The following is a 22,258-nucleotide window of genomic DNA, read 5'->3' on the forward strand; positions in this document are numbered from 1 at the left end:
AGTAGCAACTATGCATGTCCCATTAGTCTGCCTTATTCAATATTTATACCGGTATATTATGCTTTTGTAAAAGCAAATGGTACTGGTACATTAAGCAAACTTCAGGGGAAAAAGATTTCTAAAATCGAGAAGTTTGGCCATGTTTTATAGGCTGAGTTGTCGCTCCATGGTGTAATTATTAAATGAAAAGAAAAGTCAGTACAGCCCCCAAAATAGGATCAGATATCTATGAACCTCCCCCCCCCCCCCCCCCCCCACTTCTCCTTCACTTTTGAAGATTTTTGGACATTTTAACTACGTGGCAATGACTACTATTATATGTAATTTTCAATAAATGCATATTTCCAACAACTCCACTTTCTTGTGGGCTTGGTATTTTGATACTCTGAAACAAAGCAGAAAGCCATGTTATCAATGCTAACCCATCACATTCCCGAAGTGCGCGCGTTGCAATAAAATATTGTCGATTACTATTGCGGTATAAAATAGTCTGGGAGAAAATCAATAAGCAGCTTTGTTACTCCGATACAAAGCAGAAAGCCGCCCATGTTACATCAATTAAAGAGAAGGTTGAGTTCTTGGGAAAGGTGAACAATAATTTGTGAGCGTTTGTTATCATTCTTATTATGCAAGTGTGGAAGAACATCAAAGAAAAAAGATATTCCCTGAAAATCTATTTCAAATGACTTCATAATTATCCCAGATATGACAAGTAACAGCTTTAAAATGAGGCCTGATTTGAATGCCATATGTTTGTGTAGTCCCATATCAATATCTTTCTGTGTACAGTGCTTGTTACTTTACCAAGACTGGGCCAAAGTTGTTATCATTTTGATGACTCCAAAACCTTGCACTACACACCAATACTTACATGTTTATGCTAGATGATCAACCTTTTCTGATTGCTTCCACACCGTTTCTTTCACAATGCAATCGCAAGACCAGAACTCAACTTTATCTTTAAATGCCAACCGCACCATCACATTCCAAAGGAGCGCGTGCTTTGCAGAGGTTCGGTTTAAGTTACATCGTTATTTATATAATGATGTGCAAAAAAGTTTATTGTGGATTACTATTGAGGTATAAATAGTCTTGGAGAACAGCAATGGGCATCAATTATTCCCTGGACATGAATGTATAGATATCAAAAAGGACAAACGACATGCGATGGAGGTAATTGCATCAAATAAGGGTGGAATGAAGGTCATTATGATTATGAGGGGCATATGTACACACAAGTATTTGAGGGCAAGGTGTCCATTCTTTGGAAGTGTGTGAGGCGTACACGTGGGTGCAAAGGAACCTTAAAAACAGATCTCAATCGGGCCCAACCGCACACAGCCAACCCACACAACCATGACGTTGACCTAATAGGAGCGGAGATGGCAAAAGCGCGGCAACAAATAAAGGCACGAGCCTCGATCACCAACGACACGCCCAAACAAATACATACGAATACGGTGAAAAATAGTGCTCACTACCCCTTCCCCCCCACTGAGCGACTTTTCGTCCGGTGCCATTTTCGGGAGCAAAAAAAAAAAGTTGGGCCCCCTCCCCTAAGAAATCCTGGATCCGCGCCTGATTGCCGGAAAGCTCAACTCTGGAGGTTAAGTTCGCAAAATTAATAAAGTTCCTTTCGACATGGGTGTGTATGGTGCCGGGGACTATTTTGACGCAATGTGTCATAGTGACACGCCCTTATAAGGGGTCACACGTGTCGGAGGGTTTAAAATGGCGATGAGCTTCTGAATCGAGACGGTATTTTACTTTTTGGAGCGGGTTTTTAGTTTTCGGAGCGAGTTTTCACTTTTCGGGCGACTTCTTGTTTTTTCTCATTTTTACTCCACTTCCTTTGCCGCCATGAGGTGCTAAAGCTTTAGCAGAGTTCGGGGCGCCCAGCCTATATATGTAACTTTTCGTGATTCCTCGTGATTATATGTAATTATTTGTACTAAATGTACTACTCACTTTAACACTTGACTTTTGTCAAGAACTTTCATTTCTTCGTTTGGACTTTGTTCGTCTCTGGAACGTTACACGGGCTAGGTTGTAGGCTGGCACCGGCCAAACCGGTCCGTTTCACAAACATTAACACATCAACCAATTCAAAATTTCAAAAAATGTTAGACATTCATACATAATATATATGCAAGCCTGATCACAAACAATTAAATTTCAAAATCTATTTTCCACATTGTATTATCCTCAGGACATGTACGAAATACAACACAGCCATTTATAACATTTACATTATGGAACAAAGGAATATAATAGACTAGCCCATGCAGTAACTGTACGTCTTGACATTCTGTGTGATAAAAGTGCTGAGATATTATGACGGCACTCTTTTTTTTTGCTTGTACCTCTAACATTTTTACCTCTGACATTTTTACCTCTGACATTTTTACCTCTGACATTTTTTCCTCTGACATTTTTACCTCTGACATTTTACCTCTGACATTTTTACCTCTGACATTTTTACCTCTGACATTTTTACCTCTGACATTTTTACCTCTGACATTTTTACCTCTGACATTTTTACCTCTGACATTTTTTCCTCCGACATTTTTACCTCTGACATTTCTACCTGGCACCCTTTACTTTTACGTCTCCTTATTTCTTTGTGTATGGTAATAATTGTATGCCAGTGTTCTTTTGATATATATATATATATATATATATATATATATATATATATATATATATATAAATATGTGTATTTCCTTTTGTACCAAACAGCTAATGAACCCATTGGACGGGCTCTGTGTATCGGCGATGGTATTACCCAGAGCCAATGGCAACCTGTGGATAATTGCGGACCATTTAGAAATGTCACAGATATTCTCACTGAAATTGCACAGGTTTTTGGAATTTTCTTTTTTTAATTCGATCATTGAAAAGATGCTTTTTAATAACCTTCATATGTAATTCAATTGTAAATTGTAGATACCACTGATCATTACAACCTGAAGAAGAAAAAAAATATATAAAAAATAAAATATATGTATAAGATGACCTATCATTGCATAGATTTTACCCGATTTGGTACTTTAATTTTTTATACTAAGTATTGTGTACATTTGTACAGAGTATTGTGAAAAATTTTACACAATAAACATTCATGTTCCGTTCTTACTCAACATTTTATGTTACCTTAAGGAGTGAAAGTCGTATCACTCAACATATACATGCTGTAATTATATTTTCCCTTCGAATTTTAGGTAATTGTAGATGAAGAAAACGCAGGTGAGGTGAGCCATCAAATATCAGCTGTTACTTCCAACATCGAAGATATCACATCAGATGACATCTCGTTTGTGGCGCAGATAACATCCAACATTGTGCAGCTAAATCTTACTGGTGAAGAGGTATTCTGCACGATGCAAGACTAATCCTTTTGAATTTGAAGTTGCGATTGTTGATGAATTTTATTATGTTACGTTAATTGTCTAATGGGGAAGAAATTTGAGTCTTCCCTCTGATACATGTATGCAATTGTCAAATATGTGAAAGAAGGAAATCCCATAACCAGTTTTAACAATATTGGACGCATTAAAGCTAAACTACTGTGAATAGAGAATTGACTAGAGCCTTACCTCGTATCAAGCTCTTTTTTAAAATCATTTTGCATTATAATTTATTAGTTCTATGACTGATTGAGGCCTGTCACTGTCCTTTCATATATTTTGACCCCTTGGCAGTTGCTTCTTCCAGAAGTTGTGTAACAGCTTTAGAATAACAGCTGTGCTAAGGCTGTCATGTTATTTAATACCCTATCTTCATTCAGTTTGACTTTCAAGATTTGGCATTTTTCTCCTACTATAGTTTAAATCATCTTCATATTTTGTGTTTGAATTGACAGGTAACAGAGTCTATAACAAGTATTGTGAGCAATATAGCTCAGGTAGACACAGAGGAACTTGAAGCCGCAGAGGAAAATGGTGGGGCAATAAGTAAATTTGTCCAGGCTTTTGAGGAACAAATCAGTCGTGTTGAGGTTGCCGATGGTGAGATGCTCAACATTCAGCAGCCATATGTAGCCGTACAGGTGATTTTACATTGATATCGTAGGCTATGAAAAAATAGTTTGATTCAACCACTATAATATAGAATTTCATGTCCAAGTTATATAATTGTAGACATGGATATTCAAAATGAAAAGAATTGAAAAAACAAAACTGACACTGCCATTCGTCCATTATCGTCTCATTCTATCTGGTGTCCAACAAGGCGCGACACTTTCACCATATTTGTTTTCATTTAAAAAAAGATCTACCAAGCAACATCATTATTTGTGCACATTTTTAATTTGGGGGAAGCCTTACTTGAACGTCTGTGCATGGTGCTAATCGCCTCATTTTCAATCGTCATCAATAATGATGATTATAATAACTATAATAATTATGATAATGATAACAATGATAATAATAATATGAATAACAATTATAATTATAATAGTAATAGTGATAATAATGACAAAACTAATGGAAATATTTTATAATGATATTAATAATTTTAATAATAATTAGATTATTGATGATAGTGATGACAATAATACAAATAAAATCAATGATGATGATGATAATGATTACAATCTTCAATTTGTAAGGCTTGAAAGGCACTTGAAATCAAATACTCATGGTGTACTAGTGCGAAGGAGAAATCACAAAAAAGCATCTGCATTTTATACAAACTACAGAAAAATTAAATAAAAGGGAACAATTAATTATATTCCAATCCAAATAGAAACGATTTTAGATCAATTTTGAACACCTCAACTGATCTGCTTTCAAGGGAGAACATTTCACAGCAAAGGCTATGCATGAGCAAAGGTACCCTCCCCCAGTTCTATATTTTTAGATGATAATGATAATAATAATAACTAGAAATTTAATTCTTCATGGGGATGAATTAGGTGGACTGTCTTCACTTCTTATGATAGATTTGAGAATGGGAGAAATTATATAGACATATAAACAATGATGATCATGATGATCGCGATGATATTGCTTGCGAAAGACGGGAATGTAGAATCCAGTTGTGAGAAAAAGTCATGTCCCGTAGAGAATACACGCAAAATGTGAAAAATTGACATGCCTCCTTTAATCGCAAAAATACGCCATGATGCCTTTGTCAAAATGAAAATCGTGATAACTGTACTCGTAGAAAATTGTCTCAGCTAGAACATATCCAAATTCGGAGGGAAATCAATCAATATTTACAGAGATACAATCAATGTTCTAAAAATATGCTGACGTCATAATAAGCAAATAGAAATTTTGAGTTCAGAGGCCATTATGATGACGTCATGAGTTCATTGAGGGTCAAATGAGACATGAAATCGTATCTACGATTCAAACTCTATCCAAATATGAAAATGAAATTAGGGGTCAACGGGCATCTTGAAGAGCTACAATGGATTTTGTATAGGTATGTTTTTGCCCATATATGCTATGTATTACAAGAGTTCTCACGCAAGTACATGTATCTTAAACGGATGCTCATTCCGTTATTAATGTTCACAAACAGGTAAACAAGGTATCAAAATGCGCCAAAATGTGCCAAATATGATGACTGAGTAAATTCGGCGATTCTACGTTGCAAAATGTCATGACGCGCGAAAACGCGCACGCTTGTGCGTGTGCACGTTTTTTTCTCGAAATGCTTAAAATGACCTGATTCGTACTCTCGTTTAATAGTTAAGTGATTTTGAGCATTTTAAAATTTTGACGCGCACGTACGCGCAGGTCATGACCTTTATTTGACCTTTGATGACATGACCTGTTGACCCTTGACCTGAAGTATATGTGATATGAATATGAACGACCTTTGATGACGCGTCATGAAGATATGATGGATAATGTGATTTCACCAAATGGCGCCTGGATGACGTCATGAAGACTTGATGACCTTGAAAATGTTCCTGTCACGTCTTATGACAATGACCTATAACGGTGTCAAAATTGAAAGTAATTAACACAACCGATCGTGAGTTATCCTAGGAACAAAAAAGGGGGAGAAATAAAAGTAAAGAATAAATAAATAAATAAATAAATGAAGAAGAAAGAAAATTCTGACGAAATCAGGTGATCTGTCTACGACAGACCACCTAATAATTATAATTTTTTTTTTTAAATATTGATATTATTGTTAATGAATAAAATATAAAAATACAATAATAATGATAATGATAATAATAGTCTTAATGTAAACAAAATATGATAATAACAATAATAATGATAAATGAAGTTCTGATTCAAATAACAGGTCCAGAGTGTACCTGCTGAGGACATAATGCGTGGTCTTGTGCTTTCGCTAGCTGGATCCAGTCTTTCAGACCTGACCAAGTCCAATATTACCATCAATGCTCCGACCCAAGATGACCGCGATGAGAACATTGCTACCAGACCAGACACTATTGCTCAGGTCAACATCCCACCTTCAGTTTCATCCATCATTTCGTCCACGGCCCCACTCTCGGGATCGCAGTCGAATGGCAGTAGTGGATACGTTCGGGTCAACTTCAATGTATTTTCAACTCCAGCCCTGTTCATTTCTAAATCATTGCGCACATTGAGTGCGGATAATGAAGGCTTCAATCGATCGGCTAACTCTCCCGTGATTTCTCTCAGTATTGGTCAAGGGAATATAGCAGCCTTGACCGAATCCATCAACTTTACCTTCACAACGATAATGGTAAGACCCATAACAATTTAACCCTTACTGTACTGGGGGGGGGGGGGCCTGGGACATTTTCGTCGACATCGGATATACCTGTAAGGTGTTACATAACCATTAGTATGCGCATGTCATCAAAAATATGCTATAATTGCATATATTCATGTACAAGCAGAAATGTGAATACTATGAATTGATATCAAATTGCTTTTATATGTTTCTCAAAGTAACTTGATGTATTCCAAACAAAAGAATACATTAGAAATAAAACAATAGATATAATCAGAAATAAAAAACAATAAAATACAAAAGAAAATAAATATTTGAAAATTGCATCAAATTTGCATAAATTAACATTATTAATTACATCAAAATAACTATTTTGTGTTAGAAAAGAAGTTTCATATGAATAATGGGTTTCAATTAACATTCAAAAAGTGGAGTCTGACAATTTTTGTAAAGATTCTAGTTCCCTGTATATTTCTAGATTTTATATTCATGAATGCATATTCATAATTTATGCAAATTAACCTATGCATTTTCAAATATCATAAAAATAAGGTAACCTCATGAATTAGAGATGAAGGAAACATTTATTCAATACATTTTCAACATTCTTCACAAGTCTACAGACAAATAAAAAGAGTTTTCTGTAAAATGCATAAAATTAGCATTTTGCATAATTAATTAGGCTATAACAACAAAATTTGCATATTAGGAAAAAACGAATTATACCACCTTGTTCCTTACGTAAATATCTACAAACATGTAAATTTTCGCGTTCATCGGACTTTCGACGGCCGAGATCATAGGGGGGGAGGGGGGCAGAATAACGTTTTTTTCATATATTCAGTTCAAATCAATTCTAGTTATTTTGCCAAGCAATAAAAAAAAACAGCTTCATGGTAGCAGGTGGTCCTTATATGCGGCTGACCAAATAATTAGATATAAAAAGTCTCATGATTTAATTTAAGCTATAATAACAAGTAAAACAAATAACAATGACATGTAAAATATAATGAATTTAACAACCATTGAAATTTTTAGCTACCATCAATATAGGTCCATCCAATATTGTTTGTATTTACGTTTTAATAAAGTGTTAACAAATTTCAATTCACGTATTTCACATGGTACAGCACTCCAGAAGCAAGGTCCATTATACATCAGTGAATGTTTATATGAAGTTGTATGTACAAGTGGCAAGTGAAAATTATCAGCAATTCTAATACTATAGTGGATTATATTACAATTTAATGTTAAACATTATACGTATTTCAATCTATTTTCTTTTTTTTTCCCTCATTATAAATGGGCTTTTAAACTAAACCAATCAAAATTACCATTCAGTCTTCTTTCATGCCTTATTAACAAATTGTATTGTAGGTCTATGCAATTCTTGCTTTTCTTTTGTTATTGTTGTGTAGCCTGGATACATGAATCCCAATTGTTCATTCTGGGATGAGGAGCAGGCAGATTGGTCCCAAGATGGGTGTGTTCTTGTTTCTGGATTCACATCATCTGATGATGAGGAGAGCGTGCGCTGTGCGTGTGATCATCTTACCAACTTCGCTGTTATAATGGTCAGTGAAAAGCAATCAGGCAATTATTACACATGTATACACATTTTCACCATTTAAATACTCCCCGGACAACTATAACCCGACTAACTAAATGCAGTAGGTTACTAGAGCTATAGCGTGATAATCCTCTTGATGAAACAGGGATAAAGTTGGTCCTACGGATTAAATAATATGGTCTTTGTACTATACAGTGCGTCCAAGAAAAAAACAAAACCGAGATTTATCGAGGTTTTAACATAACTTAATCACAATTATAATTAATAAATGACACATATTTGTACAGCTTATATCCTCCTCTTTCATTTGATGCAACTCATATGATGCATATTTCACGCATGAGTGATTACAAACAATTCAAAGAGAGGGTACCAAAAAGTCATTTGGCGGGCGGTATCTGACTTTCAAAGAGAAAATCCCATTTCTAGAAAGTTCATCTTCTGCCCTTTCATATGACACCTCAATTAGGAAAAATGTGCTAGGAATAACAAAGTTACGTTTGTTTAAAGTAATGCTTGCATTTCCATAATTTTTTATTAAACAAATTCGTTTTCACTGGCTGCCTGCCAAAGCAACAAACATAGTTGACAAAAGACTTCGTTTCATTGACGACCAGCCACGCATCAGGTCCCTCGTCTTCTTTGTGCATGGCTGATCGTCAACGAAACTGCCGAAGAACGATGGAGTGTAGAGCTGGTCTTCAATTGGGTATGAATAATATTCTCACTCTTGAGATCAAAAAAAGTTTGAAGGTGTGTTGTCTTGTGTGGAAGGTAGTAAACTGACATTCTTTTTTTTTCCCGGCAGTAATATCAAGTTACACCACTTTCTATTATAATGAATTCCCAGTTTCTCAGTTTTCAATTAACAACACATAGACTTTATGAAAGCTGATGGATAAATAATCAGTTTTATTTGAGCATTCAAAGAAGATGTTTCCGTTTGGGCACACATTTCTTTCATGTTACAGGATATCCATAGAAAGGAGATCCCTCTTGACAAGGCATACAACATCCTGACTTATATTGGCTGCTGTATTTCTATCTTCAGTCTTCTTGTCACATTGGCAACCTACCTGTGGAACAAGTGAGCCCACTGAGAAAAGATATATGCAATCATTAATGTAATACAAAGGAGACAGGATACGTACTTATTCTCTGGTCAAATTCAAATGCCCTGATTTTGTTTGAAAGTATCTGTGAATCAAACGTTTTGTGAAATACGTATAAATCTGGAGCACGGTTCTATTCCGTATCACTTCTGTTTGAACCAGCAGGGCTGTTGAGAATTACAATCAACAATGTACAGTTCATGAAAGTAGGCCTAAGAGAAGGAGGAGGAGGAGGAGGAGAAGGAGGAGGAGAAGGAGAAGGAGGAGGAGAAGAAGAAGAAAAAGAAGAAGAAGAAGAAAAAGAAGGAGAAGGAGGAGGAGAAGAAGAAGAAGAAGAAGAAGAAGAAAAAGAGAAACAGCCATAATATGATTATTTGCTTGGTGATATAGGGGCGGTGTGACGAGGGTCACAAATAGGTTACAATATTAATTTGTATCATATCAATATTAAACAATATACACTGATATTCTATCAACTTCGTAAATCAAATCCTCTGCCTCTTGGTGTGCAGTTTGCATATAAAACAGAATCCATATTCATTTAGACCATCTTAGGCGTACATCTATTTCCACTTTGACATCGTCCTGATTTAGTTACACCCGGATTAACTTTATTCAACACGCGTGGCAATTCTAGGGGTTTGTGCCCAGTATGAAATAGGAGAGGTAGATGCAAATAAGTTGAGCACAATCACAGAATTTCTTTCATTTTGCAAACATTTTCCTCTTAACTTTCATTTTTTCTTAATGTTTGACATTTCTGTTTTCTGTGTTACTAATAAAGCGATGGTAAACCTGCACATGTATGGTACAACATTGCTTCAACGCTTTCATAACCTTATTTTAATGTTGCAATTTTGATAGGGATTTGAGGACCAAACAGACTAGCCAGATCTTCATCTGTCTGTGCCTGACCTTGCTGTGTCTCTACACGACATTTGCCATCATGATCTCCCTGGATTCTCGTGAGGTCCAAGCTGGACCCTGTGGGTTCCTGACGGCCCTAGTCCACTACTTCGTTTTGTCCTCCATTGCATGGATGGGTGTGGAAGGGTACAACACTTACCTCATCATTGTGAAGATCTTTAACACCTACATCCAGAAGTTTATGATCAAGGCTTTCTTAGCTGCATGGGGTAAGATATTTCTTTCCATGAATATTTTTTTCTGCAATCACCTTTCGGCAATCAAAAACATGATGAATGGGTGATCAAACATAATTCTTATACTATTCATATAACACAGGAAATATTTACTTGTCTCTGTTTTCTAAAGAACAAAATAATTCCAAAACTGGCAGTGTATTATATTCATTGTTATATCACATTACGACGGACTATAGTCCAACAGACATCATCTAAAGCTATGATCACAACCCAGAGCGGCGACCGACCGATTTGTAGCCTGCTCGGTCGCCCGAACTGGGCGAAATCGGGGAGCTTCTCAGGGCGGCGTCCCGGCAGTGACCGACTGATGACCTACCGCTTCCCGAGCGGTTTCCCACCGGCCTGGGGCTCATTTTAAAGAAATTGCGCGGCGGCCGGCAAATGATCGGCGGGGCACCAAAATATGTTTGGTGGCCGGGCGGTCGCCGCCAGGGCACCGAGTTAATCGAGCTTTCGCCGGTGAGCGATTTTAGGTCAAAGGCTGCCGACTAATTTTGAACTTGCCGCACAGTGACCGACTGATCTCCAGGCGGCAACCGCCCAGCCATCGATCGTATTTTGGGCGGCGAGTAAAAAAAGAGCAGGCGCCGCCGAATTGTAACTCCGCGACCAAGTGATGCCCTAAAAATAAGTGGTGCCTGGGCGAAATTGGCTAAAAACTTGCAGCCCGGCCACCGAGCAGGCTACTCTTTTGTGTTGTGACCATAGCTTAAAGGGAACCAAAACCTTCATACTAAGTTACTTTTATTGTAAAGTTTAAAAGATTTGAATAAAATCAGTGAAAATTTGAACAAATTGGGCAAGGAATAAGGAAGTTAGAGCTTTTTGAAATGACTAGTCATTAGAGGGCGGTATTCAATTTGATGACATCATCTGTGGACAAGTCTCCATGCCTTTTGTTCATGTACATAAAATTTCACAATTTTTTCGTTTTCTTCCTATTTATTTGTGTTCTTGATCCGACTTCATAACATATGAAGTAGAATATCATTTTGCATTCTATATCTTGCTTTCAGGGGAGTAGATTATCTCAATCACAAGAAAGAAGGAAAAACATGAAATTTGATGTACAAAAGGCATGGAGAGTTGTCCACAGATGATGTCATCAAATTGAATACCGTCCTCTAGTGACTAGTCATTTCAAAAAGCTCTAACTTCCTTATTCCTTGCCCGATTTTGTTCAAATTTTCACTAATTTTTTTCAAATATCTTAAACTTTACAAAAGTAACTTAGTATGAAGGTTTTGGTTCCCTTTAACAATGTTCATAGATTCGTTGTTGTTGTCATTTATGTTATTTTCCTCATTATAAGTATTAAACATGGCTTGCGATTCGTACGAAGAAGACTCTAAACCCCAGAGACTATAAAAATCAAGATATCTATTCAATTTTAAAATAATTATTGTGGCACCATAACCGTAGTAAAAACTTGTGAGCTGGACAGTACAACAATAACATGAGTAGGCCTATTAGAGAAACGGAGAAAGGAATGAGCCCATAGCCAATTTAGGTGTATTATCATTTATGAATGATTATAAAATGTAATTCCTTATACATGTATGTCATTTCAGGAATTCCTGCACTTATCGTGGTTCTTACTGGAGCTATTGCTAGAGACTCATACGCCCATGATGATCTGTAAGTGGTACCGCTTGACAGTTTAGCTGGAATATTGGATTGCATAGCATAAAGCATACCTAATGATCTTCAAATTTCGGATTCAGCAAAATCACGTTTCTGTACTTTAATCTAGTTTATAGGCATTTGGTAATTTGGTATCTCATGAGTTAGCAAGATTGCAATTGTGATCTGAAATTGGTATTTCGATATCACTTTCGTGGGTATGTGTTGTGATCCAAGCTCTAGAAAGGTCACCAAGTGAATGCAGTCACCACACATACAAACATTTCAGTTGTTGTTAGTAACTCATGGGACAACAAAGCTTGGACTTGCCAAAATCAATAATGCAAAATTATTTACAATGTCAAATTATGAGTTAAAATGTTTCAAGGACTCTGAAGATTTTGTATAAATGTCGCTAAGATAGTCAGTACTGATTGACTTTAATAATTCAGTCACTTTACAAAATGCATATTTACTATCAATAGATGCTTTCTACAATTCTGGGCTCAAATCGGTGGTCTCCTGATTCCCATGTCCATCATCCTCTTCATCAACATCGTCATCTTCATCCTGGTGGTTCAACAATTGATCCGGTCAGCCAACTTCGCTGGTCGGGTGAAAAAAGAGGCTAAGGCAGAACGTCGGGAGACTATAGTACGCGTCCAGAACGCGATCTGCATCTTGCTCGTGCTCGGTTTGACCTGGGTCGCTGGATATCTTCTTTTGATTCCAACATTTAGTCAGGTAAAATTAGCCAACTAGCTTCAAGAATAACTCATGTTTGGTATTTATCACTTCTAAGAAGTATCTTGAAAACTCAATGAGGATAATTACATACACCAGCAATACCTCTTTAGATTTTTATGCCTCCGTTACGAAGTAGCCGGAGGCATTATGTTTTTGGGTTGTCCGTCCGTCCGTACGTACGTCCCGTTCTCGTGATCGCGTTATCTGAAGAACCGATTGATGGATTCCTGCCAAACTTTGGTCATGTATGTATCTTACAGAGCCGGTGAACTGATTAGATTTTGGAGTCACGAGGTCAAAGGTCAAAGGTCACAGGGCTCATTATGTATGCAAAAACAGCTCGTGATCGTGTTATCTGAAGAACCGATTGATGGATTCCTGCCAAACTTTGGTCATGTATGTATCCTACAGAGCCAATGAACTGATTAGATTTTGGAGTCACGAGGTCAAAGGTCAAAGGTCACAGGGCTCATTATGTATGCAAAAACAGCTCGTGATCGCGTTATCTGAAGAACCGATTGATGGATTCCTGCCAAACTTTAGTCATGTATGTATCTTACAGAGCCGATGAACTGATTAGATTTTGGGGTCGCGAGGTCAAAGGTCAAAGGTCACAGGGCTCATTATGTATGCAAAAACAGCTCGTGATCGCGTTATCTGAAGAACCGATTGATGAATTCCTGCCAAACTTTTGTCATGTATGTTACTTGCAGAGCCGATGAACTGATTAGATTTTGGGGTCATGAGGTCAAGGTCAAAGGTCATGCGGCTCATTATGTATGCAAAAATAGCTTGTGAACGCATTCTCATTAGAACTGACAGATGGATTACTATTTAACTCTGGACATCTTGCAGAGCCAATGAACTGAGTAGATTTTAGGGTCATGATGTCAAAGATCAAAGGGTCATGTATGTACATGAGAAATTGCTTGTAATCACGATATTCTGAGAACCTGTTAATGGATTACAATTGAACTTGAATTTGAAAAATTTCTTCTGTTTTGGTTTTTAAAATTGCTCTATGACGGAGGCATCATTTCGACTGCGCGCAGTTGAAGTTCCATCTAGTTAGTATCTGAAGTACATGAGAGAGAATACCATATACCTAATTATTATTTCTGAAACATTTGTGTTTAACAGGTGGCTCAACCAATCTTCATCATCCTGAACTCCTTCCAAGGATTTTTCATCTTTCTACTCTACTGTGTCCGGAAGCCTCACATCCGTAAGAAATGGGGGCTTACTTGTTTCGACAAGTTCCTAAAGAAAGAAGCAACCACCTCCAGCGGTGGGGTAAGCGTGACGGCGCTATCCTCGTCAGCTGGAATGAATAGCAATTTGCGCCCAGGAGCCTCGGATAATTACTTTTTGCCTACCAAAGGCGACAATCCCGATCATATGTCTATGTTTAATCCGACCTATGATGATAGTCAGGTTGAGGAAGGGGTCATACCACCCATGAACACATATATCCAGAGTTCCACAGAGGAACAGAAGAAGGACACGGATCGTGATGCAACAAGCGCTGATGTTGTGGCGGTAAGTCTCCATCTTGATGCATCTGTCCCAATAGCCACTGAGAGAAGTGACGGTGTTTCCTCCAACACGGATGCTGACACGGTCATTGTAAATCTGGATTCAACTGATGCCAGGAAAGCTACCGAGGGTACCGATGATGTTACTTCCACCAACAATGATGCTGCCGTAAGTTCCCCTAAGGATGCAGAGAATGGCACCAAATACAATGAGTGGAGTAATGATGCTGCCGACAATCTTCCACCGGATTCAACAGATATCAACAAAGGAAATTAGAGCAGTGACATAGATGCCAGTAGCACCACCGATTTTGCCACTGCCAATGGCACAGGTTGGTTTTGACTATAGCGATGTATTCATTCTAATACTTGAGTTTAAAAAAAATTGTAAACAGCTTTTGTATTAATTTAGTTTTAAGCAAGAAGAGGGTCTTAAAGAGAACCTGATGTTATATTGGCATACTAGGCAGGGTATGGGTGGGCTAGGTGTCGGCTGAACCCCCATCCCTTTTCCCAAGCATTTGGTATTTACAATGTCTCTGCTAGCTGGAATCGGACCAGTTCACTGGCTGAGAATGCCAATGCCTTAACCAATATACCACACAGAACCCTCCCATTCCCCTTCCCCAAGGTTTTCGCAATAACCAATAGTCCGTCACCACATATTCAGGCAAACAGGTGGTTGTTATCATCTTTATTATATTTCGATGACGACATATATGTACAATACCGTGTCGAAACATTCATAATCAGATGATTTTTTTTAAAGATATTACTTTGTGGTGTATTACTCAGAGAAGAGGTATTTTCATTGTTAGAAAAAGTATGTTGATGATGATGGTACAAGGTTTTTTTTAATACGTTTAAATCACTTTTAGTCATGATATGATATATATATGTATGCATTTTGCGAATGGAAATTACTGGTAGATAAGAATGGTTGCGTAGCTTAAATTGCTGTCCTCTTTTTAAAATTAGTTTTCAAAGGTTGAAAAAAAATTGTATCCGCAGAGAATCGAACCGGGTCAATGGCTGAGAATGCCAATACCTTGACCACTAGACCACAAAGAACCCCCCATACCCCTTCCCGTATTTTGCAATTACCAATAGTCCATCTCCACATCAGGAAACAGGTTGTTGTTATTTGTTATCATCTTTATTACATTTCAATGATGACATTATATATATATATATATACATATGTATGTACCGCATATGAAAGCATTCATGATCAGATGAAATACTTTGTGGTGTTTTACTCAGAGAAGAGGTCTTTTTACTGTTGAAAAAAGTATGATGATGATGGTATGATGGGGTTTTTCAATTCAGTTTAGTCACTTTTAGTGATGACATGATATATATGTATATTCAATTATTGCGAATGGAAATTAGATAATATTGGTCACACAGCTTATAAATACAAGGTCCCGATTGATGTCCTCTTTTTAAAAAAAATTTGCAAAGGTTGTAATAAATTGTCTCCGCCGGGAATTGAACCAGGTCACTGGCTGAGAAAGCCAATGCCTTAACCACTAACCACGAAGAATCCGCCATCTCCCTTCCCGAAGTATTTTGCAATTATCACTATTCCGTCACCACATATTCGGGCAACCAGGAGAATGTTATTTGTTATCATCTTCATGATATTTAAATGACAAAATTATATCTGTACAATTTATATGTAGCGTATCGAAGTGTTCATGATCTGGAGATTTTTTTTTATATGATACTTTGTGGTGTATTACTCAAACAGAAGGTCTTTCCATTTTTGGCAAAAAGTATAATTATGATGCTAATCATGCTACTTGTCCAAAAAAAAAAATTGTCATTTGATTTTAGTCATCATTTGGCATGACAAAGTTCCCCATTGTTGTCCTCTTTTTTAATTTCTTTGCAAAGGTTGAAAAAAATTGTCTCCACCAAGAATCGAACTGTGTCACTGACAGCGGACGACAAAAACTGCTAGACCAGTGATACTTCAGGTGGTCGACAAAAAATAGACCAGTGAATAAAAAATGATGTAAAAAATGTAGGAGATACAAAATGTACTATTTTTTGCCTTTAAACGTGTGTTAAGTAATGACAAAAATGCATACAGTTCTTGAAGTTACCTTGTTGTTCCATGATTATACTGTCTATATATCGATAATTTCATGTGCTTCTTGATTTCAAGTGTCTTATTCGAAATTGATATCACCATATTATACTCAGAAAAATGATCATGTTCTTGTTGTCATATGATAAAAAGGAAAATGAGCTTTTAAGTGATGTATACATTAATGATAAAAAATGATTTAGGCGATTTTGGAGTATTTTACGAATATAAACTTAGGTTTCTAATATCACGGATACCCTGTATTGTAGCTCGTTTCAATGTTGAATTGCTTAGTTAATTTGTGATACTGCTGATACATATCATTTGCATTATGGTGCGCACCAAGAAATATATAAAAGCAAGCTTAGTAATAAAGTAAATGGTGGAGTGGAAAGTTGGTATTCACCTTGTTCTTATTAATCGTTTATAATCAATTATTTCATATTCATATTTCCATTGCGATTTAAAATGTATGCAATCTACTATTATTTACAAAGAATGAAATAACAAGAGAGCCCGAAATCCACAAGATCAATAAAGCATAATCTGGGTTTGGATTTGTATTGGTATCTATTCAAAGAATTCCACATGGTAGCCCAGGGGCTGAATTACATGGATTCTACCAGGTAAAACGACAAAAGACAAAATGTAAATTACAAATTTATATATATATATACCTTATAAAGGAGAGAAATTGAGAGAGAAATTAAGAGACGAGACTGAAAAGAGAGAACAAGAAACAGTAATATAGAGGTAGAAGTGTGGCAATCAACAGGAATATATTATAAATTACATAATAAATGAGAGATTGATTAACTTAATAATCATCTATTGTGTCACTTCGTACCTTCTAAAATTATGGTAAAATACAAACAATTGTAACAAGCGGAGGTAAAGAGTAGGGAAGTAGAGGCGAATTTAATGAAGGGGACAGCAGCAGTATGAGATGGCAGGAGGGAGACAGATAGAGGAAGAGAGAGAGAGAGAGAGGGGGAGGAAGAAGGAGAAGAGGAGTATATATATATATATATATATATATATACAGAAATGATAATAACATTGATACATTGTGATATTATATAGTGAAAGCAAATATGCGGAATATAATTCATGATAAAATGGTAAATTTTGAAGAAAATAAATTATAGGATGGACGTTAATTTTCTTGTACACTTTGTTTTGACAACTAACAGTTTGGCCGTTCTAAAAATTACCTGAAAGTGTGCAACATAATCGTAAACACTTCCAAAATTCAACTCGAGGGTAAATTAAATAGTTATGTTCATGGCTCATATGGTAATTTTCATGTGAGACGAGGCTGACGAGCCACCAGGCTTGCCTGGGTTTTACTACGATAAAATATCTTCAAGCATGCAGTAGACCGGTTTATTAACATATGCAAATTTTATGCATATTGCATGACCTCCGGAAAGCTTACCCGACATAGCAACAATTCATGTAACTTCATATTCAGTCTTGTGTCATTGGTGTTAATGAGGTACTATGGGCTTGATTCTGTCTCTTTCCTCGCCTCACCCCTTCCCCCTAAAAAAAAAGATTAATGTTTACTCGTGGATGAAGATTGAGATTCGAAATGCACAAACGGACGTCATTGCGAAACATTTCATTTTGAGAAGAAAAAAAACAGGATTTTTCTAAATTTATAAAATTTCAAAAACAATTGTTATTGAAATATACATCACAGCAGGTCAAATGAGATAGAAGCTAGTCGCCTGGCTAGAAATTGTGATTAACCATTAAAAAGAGGAGATTTGCAGCCACAAAAAATTGGGGGGAGGGGGAAGGTGGAGGGGTAGTGAGCACTAATTTAAAAAAATTGCCCCCGAAAATTTGAAAATCGCGCCGGCCGATATTTCGCTCAGTGGGGTGGGGTTTGGGAGGTAGTGAGTATTTTTTTAAATTTTTTTTTTTTGGCCCCCGAAAATTTGAAAATCGCGCCAGCCGATAATTCTTAGTGAGTCTTAGTGAGCACAATTTTGTTTTGCGCCCCCCCCCCTTTAGGAAAAACAAAATTGAGGGGGTAACCCCCGAACCCCTGTGCGTACGCGCCTAGTCGTAATGTACATTGTTGTTCGGTCTGGTGACGGTCTCATTGCTGTGATTTAGGTACGGTATAGAGGCTTACGTATTTAGAAACATTCTATTACTGGGAATCGATTCTGATAATGTAACTTCATTAAAAACAATAAATGTTGTCACGACAACCGCAAGTATGCCTGTCCAAAACCTTATTTATTTACACTCGTAGTAAGGTTTTTCAAAGGGGTTGAGTTCAGAAGGAAAAAAAGTGTGTCTATCCATGACTCTTTTCAAAACTAAAAATATATAATTTACGACCCTTTCTTTCCGAGGACGTTCACGTGAGCCATGTTCAGTGAGAATTGCACTAGATTGCTCAATTCAATACAAATGAAACACAAGCCATGCTTAACCATGTACAACGGAAAAAGTTATCCACGTATCTAGGACACCTACCCCCTGGACATCTACCCCCCCCCCCCCCGGATAACCACCCCCAGTCAACTACCCCTAGGACAACTACCCGTAGGGCACTAACCACTCTCTAGGACGACTACCCCCTATACAGTGCGTCCCAGAAAAAACGAAACCGAGAATTATCGATGCTTTATCATAACTTAGACACAAATATAAATTGATAAATGACACATATTTGGAAAGCTTAGATCCTCCTCTTTCGATTGGTGCAACTTATATAATGCATATTTCACGCATTAATGATTAAAATGACTGTATAATTCACAAACCTCCGCTTGAAAATGATCGAAGAGTGAAACTTACTCAGTTCAGTTGCTATAATTGTTTCTAAAATTGCAAATCCTTTGTGTTCACTGTAGCAGGCGCGGATCCAGGATTTCTCAGGGGAGGGGGCCCAATTTTTTTTTTTTTTTTGCTCCCCCGAAAATTTTAAAAAATCGCGCCGGCCGAAAAGTCGCTCCGTTTGGGGGGGGGGGGGGGTAGTGAGCACATTTTTTTTTTTTTTTTTTTTTTTTTTGGGGGGGGGCCATCCCCCCAAAAAGCTAAAAAAATCACGTGTTTTTACATGTTTTTTTTCCCCAGGGGGGTGCCGTCCCCCCCCCCTGGATCCGCCACTGCACTGTAGTGTAAGCTTTCAGCTCATTATCAGCTACATGATGACTTTCTCAGAAGAACGAGAATCTTTTTCATCAACTATTTAGTCCACTTCTTCCTCACCAAGCGAAAACAAATTTGTTGCAACCTCATATTTCGCGCTGCATGCAGCGCAAGCAATTAATGTGTACGAAGCGGCGTTGTACGTGTGTAGTGCATTGAACTTGAAGGGCTCATGCCGAAAGGCCCCGAAAGGGTGGGTAGCGTCGCCATCGCGTTGACTTGAACGCGACCATTCGTCTAAAGCCCCCCCCCCCCCCGTTTGGCCGAAAGGGTGCGTTAGGAATGTCGCGTTGACTGGAACGCGAGTACGCGACCATTCGTCCAACGCCCCCCCCCCCCCGGTTTGGTCGAAAGGGTGCATTGACTTGTCTTCCACGTCAGTCGTTTATAATTGAATTTAAGGAATATAAATTTAAGTCCTTTAAAATCAAATAATGAAAAAAGAAACAGATTAAAAATCAAATGAAACTAGTTTTTACTTTCATCTTCGGCTGGCAGCGAGTAAGTAGGAGGAGGGAGCATTGCGTTGGTGTGGTGGACCAAAAGTAAATCGGCCAGACTCTGGACAACTGACAACTTTTGCATCCACTCATGCATGCATGCAACTCATTGAACTTAAACAAAATCTAAGTTCAAACGATATTTTCCGTTTGGCGGGTAGTGACCAATAATTTTGTTTGGGGGGCACAATTCGTTTAAAAAAGCATATGTTAAAGAGGGAAGTTGTTATATTTGATCAGTAAGGCTTCCCCTTCGCAATGATATGAATTTTGCATCAATTCATAACACTTTTGATCCTTCGGATGACAAAAACTTGAGCAAACCTAGTTATGTTAGTCTCTTACTATGTCTGGAGCACTTAAAGTACAGAGTCTATGCAGTATGTCAGCCTGGCCCCCGTCTTATGTAGAGTTTATATTAATCGCAACTTATTTGTGTAGGAACTGAAAAGTAGATACACCTTTATTTAGAAACAAATATTACAATGAATGGACATTTATCTCTCCAAGGACTGCATGTTACCATTTGTAGAATATTTGTTTTGATAATTAAACATACAAAATGAATTTGGACATAAATATGAAACTATAATTCACTTATTAAAACAAAAACTATCAGATGGAGTGTCTACTAGTTTTGTTTTGCTGAATGTGTTTATATCTGTGTCTTATAAGAAAGCAATGAATATGAAAAAACTGTGATAGAAAGATGATGTGGTGTCCGTCCCTGTGGATGTGGCACATAACTTTTTTCCTCTTCATCTTTTCTTTCTTTCATTGATAATATCTTTCTCCCACTCTCCTTTTCCGCTTTGGTTTGCATATTTCAATACTTATCATTGCAAATATTTGTGTTCCGTTTTATAGAACCCCTGTGTGAAACGAATCTATTCTGTCATCAATAACTAACACAAATGAAACTTGCGATTAGTGTTTCACTGATGACAACTTCAAAAATTCATAACTTTCCTTTTATGAATCGAATTTTGCTCAAATTCTCACTAATTTGTGTCCCTCATTTTCTGCTTTTATCAAAACCTACCTAATATCAGGGTAGACCTCCCCCTTTATAATGTTGATTTACAAGTATAACTATGGTAAAATCTGCTTTTAATACTGACCACCTGTCTACAAAGACAACATTTTTGTTTCCCTTGAAAATGTTTTTTCATTGAAACATTTACTATAGACACCTGTCTACAAAGATCATCTGCATATAAAGACCACTTTTCTTGACTCCCTTGGGTGGTCTTTATAGACAGGTTTTACTGTACAAACAAACCTATGTAATTTAATATACCTCTGTAGTGTTATTGGTACGCTCAAAAAAGGAAGACAGGACTAGGTTTCCGCTTGGTTGTATATGAACTCAACGATATGCCAGTTGAGCTATTTTATTCAACTTGTTTTGCGGAAATTGCTAGCGACTCTGAAATACCGTTGCCATTTTCCTAAACCTGGAATTCTGGCCTCTAAATAAGCGTCTGAAATGATATGTCAGACCACATCCGTGGAAAAATGTGCTCTGCAACGTATACACTTACTTGACCCTAGAAGTAGGTCAGGGTCAATACGGTATCTTGCAAAAATCTTGGAAAAAACAAATAACTTTCATGTTTCGCTGAAACAACCTCCCCCCAAATGAGGGCAACAATAAAATTGACATCATTTTCATAAAAGTACGCAATGTTTCTCATTTAAAATAGAACAAAATACTTTCTTCGGTGTTTCACTCCAAAATCTGTAAATGACTCATAGCTAAGATGTGAAAAATACTTCTTCTCACTCTGCTTAATTAACACTTTAACAGTCTAAATTACCATCCAAACTATTAACAAGGCTAATGAAAAGGTATCTGCAAGCCTGCACGAACCTGAAAAACAATTGTTGCATGAAAATACAAAAATTTACATTTCCTGTCCAAAAATATCAAATGGATATTCCATACCAGTTTGCTTCCTGTATACATAATCATAAAAATCAACTTTTCTCTGCAAACTTTCTTTGCTGAATTTGCTAATAAATGGCAAATATCACTCAAAATCTCAA

General features: G+C 37.1%; 1 protein-coding gene across 1 annotated transcript in view; it reads left to right on the forward strand.

Annotated features, from left to right (window-relative positions):
• Positions 1–16,229, forward strand: part of LOC105438852 — a 61,710-nt gene extending 45,481 nt beyond the window's left edge. The window contains exons 16-25 of the mRNA XM_030997451.1: positions 2,740–2,861; positions 3,222–3,368; positions 3,863–4,048; positions 6,268–6,696; positions 8,106–8,261; positions 9,229–9,344; positions 10,234–10,505; positions 12,107–12,173; positions 12,644–12,902; positions 14,046–16,229. Of these exons, the coding sequence (XP_030853311.1) occupies positions 2,740–2,861; positions 3,222–3,368; positions 3,863–4,048; positions 6,268–6,696; positions 8,106–8,261; positions 9,229–9,344; positions 10,234–10,505; positions 12,107–12,173; positions 12,644–12,902; positions 14,046–14,717 (2,426 nt within the window). The 3' untranslated portion in view covers positions 14,718–16,229. The remainder of the gene's footprint in view (positions 1–2,739; positions 2,862–3,221; positions 3,369–3,862; positions 4,049–6,267; positions 6,697–8,105; positions 8,262–9,228; positions 9,345–10,233; positions 10,506–12,106; positions 12,174–12,643; positions 12,903–14,045) is intronic.
• The last annotated feature ends 6,029 nt before the right edge of the window (positions 16,230–22,258 follow it).

The sequence above is a fragment of the Strongylocentrotus purpuratus genome, unplaced genomic scaffold (genome assembly GCF_000002235.5).
Source record: "Strongylocentrotus purpuratus isolate Spur 01 unplaced genomic scaffold, Spur_5.0 spur5_scaffold_4, whole genome shotgun sequence".
NCBI classification, from domain to species: Eukaryota; Metazoa; Echinodermata; class Echinoidea; order Camarodonta; family Strongylocentrotidae; genus Strongylocentrotus; species Strongylocentrotus purpuratus.